Here is an 8,753-nt window from a genome sequence, read left to right as displayed (position 1 = left end):
TGTAGAGTTTCCAGTTCATTCTGATTCCAAACGACTGAATCAGAATCTGCTTTCAAGCAAGATCCCTTCTGGATTTCTATGTCCATTAAAGTTTGAAAAACACTAAATTAGCCTTATATAAACTGATCCATGCAATTCAGTTTTGCAGGTTACATTCCGTAAGATGAATGATGATTCAAATTTAAGGTTTTATAGGAATGATGTTACGGAATTTATTTAATGCTAGAGGAAATGAAACCAATGTTAATCAAAACCTATTCTGTGCCAGATATTAGGTTAGACATTTCCAAATTTACTAATTCATTTAATCTTTACAATACTCTTTGAGGTAAGGGACACTATTTCCATTTCTCTGGGCATGAAAACCAACCTCAGGTTAAATATCTCATCTCCTCCACGCAGTGGATTCTTTCAGTAAATACTGAGCATCTCGTTTCTGCAAGTCCCTGAGTTAAGTCAGCGGGGAAATAAAATGGGCATGGTCCCTACCGTCATGGAATGTAATACAATATATTTTAATAAGACAAATGCTACGAAAATACGAGGCCTCTAAGAGCGAAACCTAAACTTTTTCAGAAGTTGTATAGGGAAAACCTGTATTTGGAAAGAGCATCAAAAGTGATTGCTGAGGAACACAGTTTTGTCAAGTTGGCCCTGAACAAAAGGCGAGCGTGTCATGGAGTTTAGGAAGGGGATCCAAGGGGCAGTTGACGCTGGAACATGGCAGGAATCCGGCAGAACTTTGAAGAACAAGGTGCGGAGGTTGGAGCCTACCCAAGAGTCGAAGAAAGCCACTGGAGGGCTTGAAGCTAGAAAGTGACAAGCCCTGATCCACACTTGGCAAAGCTCCTGCAGTCAGACTTACGCCAGGGCCTGCGGGCGGGTGGGTTTCTTAGGGCCACTCCCCTAGGCTGCCTTTCTCCACCCCGGTCACCGCCTCCCGCTCCTCAGCTGAGCTGTCCGAAGTGGGTGGGAAGTGAGCGAGAGGGGCGGGGGGAAGAAAAACATTCTCCAAAAACATTAAAAAGAAAACATCCCCCTGGGCAGCGAGTGCGCGGGAAGTTGAGCGCGCGAGTTCCGGGCTTTCCGCCCGCCCCCCCGCCGGCCGCAGCCCGGGTGAGCCCCCAGCCCCTGCCCGGCCGCCGCCCACCGGGCCGCGGCCGTCCGTCCGTCGGTCTGTCCTCTTCCCCACCCCCAACCTGCCCAGGGCGCAGCGCGGGGTCTGCAGGGAGGAGAGCGGCCGGGGTTGGTCAGGGCACGCGGAGCCCCCGGCGGCGCCCGGCCAGCGGCGCCTGCACGACCCGGTCCCGGGCGGTTCGGGGCTCCGGGGCCCCGCGCCCGCCGCCCGCGCGCCGCGTCCCGGGCCGCCGCCTCAGACGCCACTTGTGGAATTCTTTCCCCCGGCGGCTGTAACTTTAAACCGGCCTGAGCGAGGCCTATCTTTATTCAGAAACCAGCGACCGGAGAATGGCTGTGGAGAACGCTGAGATGGAGGGCCAGCCCGCCACTTGAAGATTCCTCACCAAGTGGCTGGGAAGGACGGCTTGACCTAGGAATCTTTCTTTGACATTTCAAGGTTCTGTCGCCCCCTCCCAGGGTTGGCCGGACTGGTTGGGGCTTTTGACTGAGGTTGCTGCCCGAGCCTGGGGAGCTGTACGTGAATGAACCGCATCGCCTGGCCTCAGAGCGTTGACTCTGAGGCCACCACGCATGAGCCCGGGCCACCCTTCTGCAGAAGTCACTCCAGGAGCTCCTTAGGGACCGGCTTGTGGCGGTGAGGAGCCAGGAGATGCATGTAGCAGCCAAGTACCGCCAGGCCTCCCTGTACGTGGGTGACCTCCACGCGGACGTCACCGAGGACCTGCTGTTCAAGAAGTTCAGCGCTGTGGGGCCCGTGCTGTCCATCCGCATCTGCAGGGACCTGGTCACCCGCCGCTCTCTGGGCTATGCCTACGTGAACTTTCTGCAGCTGGCGGATGCCCAGAAGGCCCTGGACACCATGAACTTTGACCCGATAAAGGGCAAATCCATCCGTCTCATGTGGTCTCAGCGTGACGCCTACTTGAGGAAATCTGGAATTGGGAACGTGTTCATCAAGAATCTGGACAAATCCATTGATAACAAAACCCTTTATGAACACTTTTCGTCTTTTGGGAAGATCCTGTCCTCCAAGGTGATGAGTGATGATCACGGCTCCAGGGGCTATGCGTTCGTGCACTTTCAGAACCAGATTGCCGCCGACAGGGCCATCCAAGAGATGAATGGGGCACTGCTTAAGGACTGCAGGCTGTTTGTTGGCAGATTCAAGAGCCGCAAAGATCGGGAAGCCGAGCTCCAAAACAAAGCCAGTGAGTTCACCAATGTTTACATCAAAAACTTCGGAGATGACATGGATGATGAGAGACTGAGGGAAGTTTTCAGCAAATATGGAAAAACCCTGAGTGTTAAGGTGATGACAGATTCCAGTGGGAAATCCAAAGGCTTTGGCTTTGTGAGTTTTGATAGCCACGGGGCTGCCAAAAAGGCTGTTGAAGAAATGAATGGAAAGGACATAAATGGACAACTGCTTTTTGTAGGCCGGGCACAAAAGAAAGCAGAGCGACAGGCTGAGTTAAAGCAAATGTTTGAGCAGCTGAAACAGGAAAGATTTCGGCGGTGCCGGGGAGCAAAGCTCTATATTAAGAACCTGGATGAGACCATTGATGATGAAAAGCTACGAAGGGAATTTTCTTCATTTGGATCAATTAGCAGAGTTAAGGTAATGCAGGAAGAAGGGCGAAGCAAAGGGTTTGGCTTGATCTGCTTCTCCTCTCCTGAGGAGGCCACTAAAGCAATGACTGAGATGAATGGCCGCATCTTGGGCTCCAAGCCGCTCAACATCGCCCTGGCCCAGAGGCCCTAGGAGAGGAAAACTTAATGCACCAGCCAGTGTTTGTAGCAGCTTGGGGGATGTTAGTGATCTCTGCCTGAATCGTCCTCAGTAAATTTCAAATCCCAGCTGATGGCTGCTTAGTTTAGTAAACATTATGATAGAAGGTTTTGTATACAAAGCTATTTATTTTTCTTTGGAGGAAAAATAAGTGAATCTTAGAACCTTGGTTCTTTTTATAGAGGCACACCATCTAATTATAATATGGTATATTTTTCTGATTTTGTTGTAGTGCTCATAGCAGTAAGTATAATTAGATACATTTTTACTGCATTTTGAATGAACTGAAGTGTGGTAATTATTTGCATTTATTGCATACTTTTTCTTATTTTAATAATATTGCTAGCTTTAATTTCTTCCGTGAAAATATGCCCAAAGTAGTTCTTATACCCGAGGATTGCAAAGTAATTTATTTTTACAAACAGAAATTTTCTAATTTCTCATCAATTTTTTTTTAAAGAAACCAAAGTTTAAGAATTGCTACTACAAACTCAATATCTAATTTCATTTTGAATTAATGTTTAAAATACTAGGAAATAGTTGAATTTCCTTTCAATTTATATCCTGAAATGGTGTTTTTCTGATGGCTGAAATTAATGATGGAGTTTTTTAATGTTGCCTACAAATGTGCTTTATAGGAAATTTTACCGTTCTTTCCATTGGTTGACATAATCCAGGTGCTTGCTGGTTATCAAAATTGTGACTTGAATAGTAAAACCTTAACTTCCACATTCCTTAAGTTATAAGCCTGTATCATTTCAGGTCAAAAAGTTGGCCTAGTCTTAATTCTCTTCATACGTATACGGCATAAAATTATGCCTTAAGTTTTGAACCAGGTACCAACATTATAAAAGTCATATATAGAAAACATAGACATTCTGTTTAACAACTGTGTTTTCTAATCTCTGTTATATGTTGTAACATGTAGTGATATTGTCTCAGGGTTCAGAACAGTGAGTTTATGTTTATGAACTCCATGTCTCCTTTTATTAGACCTTAAGAGCTATGTAACCCAAGAAGGCTCACTTTTAGCCTTGATTGATCAGAAGTTCACTAATTGATTTTCTGATAAACTGAAGTTACATCACTTAGCCTGCTTTCCAGCATGATTTTTATTTCAGTCCCATTCCCAGATCTTTTCTTCTCTCCTGCTTTTCCTCTATATTACTCAGCTCCTCTATACTTTTTAAAAAGGGTTTTATTATACTGACTTTTACTGTGTGCTGTTTGAAATCCACTTTGGAAATGGATGCAAGAGTTATTTATTTACATTTAAGTAATTACTTTTAAAATTCTGATTCTCTCATACCAAAGGTGTCTAGAAAATAGTTTTGTTGTTGTTGTTTTATTTTTTTTTTACTCTGCTTCGTTGTTTCCTGTAACCATATATTCAAGTCTTCAGTTTCATATATTACCAGTACAAAAGAAATATTACAATATTTCCGTGGCAATACTTTAGCTATGAAAGAATGAGAAAATCTGTTTCTGTTTATTTTTGTATGAACTACATGTATATTCATTGCACATTTTCTAAATTTAAAATCTCTTTAGACAATGAAAAATTATGGACAATGAAAAAATTACGGCAACACATAATCCTATTATGCAGACAGATCTTCTGTTACAGTTTCTTGCATCTCCTCCCAAATTTTTCTCTATACTTATACACATGATTTAACAAAAATGGAATCATGCTCTAAACCTTGTTTGAAACTGCTTTCTTAATTTGACAGTACACCATAGTCAACGTCCATGACCACAAATAATTATTTGCACTATAATTTTAATGGCTTTTATCTTTCCTTTAATGTTTGTACCATAATATAACAATTTCCTCTTGATAAACATATACGTTGCTAGATTGTTTCCTCCCTTTTTTTTTTCTCTATCATAAACAACTTGGAGATACACCCTTTACAAACTCTTATATGCTGATGTATATAATTATTTTCTTCAGAAAATGTATGATTCATTGGAATTAATGTTTAATATTTAAATTGCCCAAATGCTGTTCAGAGATTTGTGCCACTTAACATTTCTGAGTATGGAGGATGGCTCATTTCCATATACTCTAAGAACAAAGGATTTTGTTTAAGTTGTTATCTGATTCAACATGACATGTAAAAACAAAATATTTCATGGTTATTTATTTTACTTTTTTATTACCTCAAAAGTTAAACAGCATTTCTTGTATTTACTGGACATTTGTATTTTCATATTTTTGAAAATGATCTTAGTCTATTTTCATGACTTTAGTCTGTTTTCCTGTTGGGGTGGTTTTTATTTATATGGATTTGTTAGTTTTGGTTTTTTTTTTTTTTTTTCCCTGATATTCCCATCTTATTTATAGTTTTGAGGGTCATTCCAAAGTTAAATTTCTAAATTCAAAATTTGCAATCTTATACTTTGGTGGCTTTAATGGTATGTTTCAAAACACTTTGAACACCTCAAATATACAACCCCCCCATACACACACACAATTCATCTGTATTGTCTTCTATTATTTTCAGAGTTTCATATTCTCAGTACTTTCTAAACAAAACTTTTGTGTATACAGTATCTTATACACAGCCTATACTAAATATTTTTAAAGTGTCTTGCTTTTCAATTCTATTAACATGCCTTGGTAAATACTGATTTACTGTAAGAGTCTATTTGAAATCCATATGTCAACTATAACTCATTGGCTCTCTGAATTACTATGTTGAGAAGTATTTACCTCCAAATCAGAGAGCTTTTAAGAAAGGGTGCCAGGAAACAGGACTGGGAAGTGTAGTAGGTGTGTCAAGCCTTGACATCTCTTTCTGGATAATCCACTCCATCAAAATGTTCAAATATTTGAACAATATTTCACAATGCTTGTAAATGGATTATCAAGATAATATCAGGGAACTGAGTTCATCATTCTCTTTGCACATGCACGGGGATTTAATGGACATAATACCAGATGTTTAGATAAATTGTAGCTATAGCTTCATAATGACACAATAATATGCCATTTTAGTAAAAATTACTTATTTTTAATATTTACCTTAAGAAATGACTGTCAGTTTACAAAAAGATATGATCCTGTAGATTTTCTTGATTATTTAAATTTTACTTATTCTAAATTTTGTATGTGTGTGATTCTATCAAGTCATCCTAGTTGGCAGTAGAGGTTCAGGCATTCACGAAACTTTACTCTTTTTATGTTCAAGTGCCTTGATAAATAAAAAGAATCTTCACTTTCTGATAAGCATTCCAGTAAAAGCTAATTTACATAGAGATGTCTTGAGTCACTGCTTCTGCTCTGCCTTCTCTCTCCCCACACACATTGCCTGCTTGCATGTGCAGCCAATTGAATAGAAACGTGCCTTTTAAATTTTTATTTTTATATTTTTAAATGGAAATTTATACTTGGTAAAAATAAGCTTTTTAAAGTGGTTTTAGTATTGGTATTTTCATGTTCTTAATATTTGTATAAATCCACTGAGAAACGATCAAATAAAGTCGAAATCTTTCAATGGTGTCCAGAATTTTCATGTCCAAAAATGATTTTTACTTATTTACTTTTTAAGTTTTTCTAATTTTCTAGCAGTCGGTTTCTCGTAGGAGTAAATTGAAAACAACTTGCGTTTTTAAATGAAGATCCTCATATTTCATGTTTTAAAAGACCAAGTCCCATATGAACTAGTATTTCTTTTTTAAGTTACTCATAATTATGGGACCATGATTGAAAAGAACCTCTAATACAGACCAAGTTTTCATGAGAAATAATTCACTACATTAAAGATACTTTTGAATTTAATTTTTAAAGTAAAATTTAGCCACTATTTTGAGGTTTTAGAATTAGCTTACTTGTATTATATTTGGAAAATGTGCCTCATAATGTAATTATTTTAAGTAAATAATAAAACAGTAGATAGAAAAGAGAAGTTTTAAATATACATTTTAGAAAGTAGAACAAATTAAATATCCTCAGCATATCTTTGGCTTCAAGGAATAGAAAATCCACCTTACCTAGAAAAGGAAGCTGTATTTAACAAAATATTCAGAATTAAGGTATCTTCAGGCAAGGTATATCAGAACTTCTACATCAGTTCTGCTGGAGTCTCGTGGCTCTTCACCCTCTGTGTCTTAGCTTCATCATCAGGGAATTCCTGTCATCGCACTGAGACACAGCAGCATTCAGAAGGTAATACCTTTTAACAACTTTCCCCCTCAGTTCTCATTGTCCATTACTGATATGTATATTCAACAAGATCTGCCACTAGAATTGAGAAAGGAGTCAACTTTTTGTGCAGAATGGGCTTATGGTTGGAAGGAACTTGAGTAGGAATGGGTGTAGGAGTATGCATCCACTAAACCCTGGATATTTTTCATCATTTGTATCTAATTTTTAATTTCAGTACTTAATGGATATTTTCTTTCTTCTTTTAATGTTAGCTTACAAATAGCTCTTAAAATTCCTCCCTACAAATCATTTTCAACACTTGAGTCAAACTGGTGATTTTCCTCTCCCTCAGGTTGTACAATCATACGGAATAAATTGTGCAATATATTCTGTATAAAATTGAATTCATTTTTGTTTAGTAATGGGATTTGTGATTTTACATATCATGCTTTATTAGGTATAAATTAGGCATCTCCTGAAAATTCTGCTGAAATGGGCAGATTCAATTTAGTCACCCCAATGGGCTTCCACCAAAAATAATTATCAACAGATTACAAATGATCAAGTATGTTTCAAAATAAATCTATATTTAATAAGGTATTAGTTCCTTGAGTTCTATTTTAAAGTAATCTAAACCAAGTATGTTTTCACGCATGTTAGATAATATTTTAGAATCGTACCACTAGAGGGAAGGAATTTACTATGTATATCACCAACTAGTGTGATATTCTGTATAAAGAATTTTTTAAAAATAATTCCTACTGACATTGTAACAGATAAATTATAAGAAAACATCTAAAAATTTAGGTGCCTACAAAATGGCCCCATTATATAAAACTAATGTAACCACAAACATAAATTAATGGGTACTCATTTTCTTTACTAAAGGATTTATATTAGGTCCTTTAGTGCATTAAAATTGTAAGAATTAATAAAATTGGACTTATCCAAACTTTTCAATTTATTTTTTTCTGTATTACACAAATGTGGTATAACCATCATATATTTTAACCATCCAACATAAACAAAGGAACAAAAAACAGATGTACTAAATTCCAAGTTACAAATATGCTCATATTTGAATCTGTTAGGGTCTGATTATTTTGCAAGTTTGTTCAGAGGAAATATTTATAGCTACTGTTGTTTTTGTCTCATGGTCATGTCTTGTCTTAGAGTTCACAGAATGCTTTGAACTATATTGAGGTTCCCCTGAATGACACAGTTGAACCCATCAAGCTAGAGAAGAAAAATGATCTTCTTCGTAGCATTCTTTGCCATAGTAGGGAAGACACTTAACTTCTGAAAGATATTGGCAGTTTATACAATATCACATCAGAATTTGTTAACCCATCTATATTTACATCACCTTAGATATTAAAAATATCCCCAGTTTGAAGTTCTGCCAAATACTAACAGCACATTTGAGTTCCAAAGGCAATGTCACTGAAATGGTGGATGTTATTATTAAATTTTATTTTTTGCATAGAGTGAATATTGGTTATGATTCATTCTGTTGTGTGTGTGAGTTTTTTTAATCAGTATTTCCAATGGTATTTTCTTATCTTAGGAAACCATATCTGACAGTCTGTAGTGAATCACAATTTTGATTTACATTCCATTTCATCTTTGTACATGTGCCACTGGCATACCAATGCACCACAATTTTGACAT

At 38.0% G+C, this 8,753-nt stretch overlaps 1 protein-coding gene across 1 annotated transcript; it reads left to right on the top strand.

Moving 5' to 3' along the window:
- Nucleotides 1–1,011: 1,011 nt before the first annotated feature.
- PABPC4L (poly(A) binding protein cytoplasmic 4 like) lies at nt 1,012–8,516 on the top strand. The gene has a single exon (XM_033419439.2). The coding sequence runs from the start codon at nt 1,790–1,792 to the stop codon at nt 2,900–2,902; it is 1,113 nt and encodes a 370-aa protein (XP_033275330.1). The 5' UTR covers nt 1,012–1,789; the 3' UTR covers nt 2,903–8,516.
- The last annotated feature ends 237 nt before the right edge of the window (nt 8,517–8,753 follow it).

The sequence above is a fragment of the Orcinus orca genome, chromosome 4, assembly GCF_937001465.1.
Source record: "Orcinus orca chromosome 4, mOrcOrc1.1, whole genome shotgun sequence".
NCBI classification, from domain to species: domain Eukaryota; kingdom Metazoa; phylum Chordata; class Mammalia; order Artiodactyla; family Delphinidae; genus Orcinus; species Orcinus orca.
Note: the sequence above shows the minus strand (reverse complement) of the source record. Positions and strands in the feature narration are given on the sequence as shown.

What these genes read in the sequence shown, in the direction of transcription:
- PABPC4L (XM_033419439.2), top strand. Translation starts at nt 1,790, where the DNA reads ATGCATGTAGCAGCCAAGTACCGCCAGGCCTCCCTGTACGTGGGTGAC.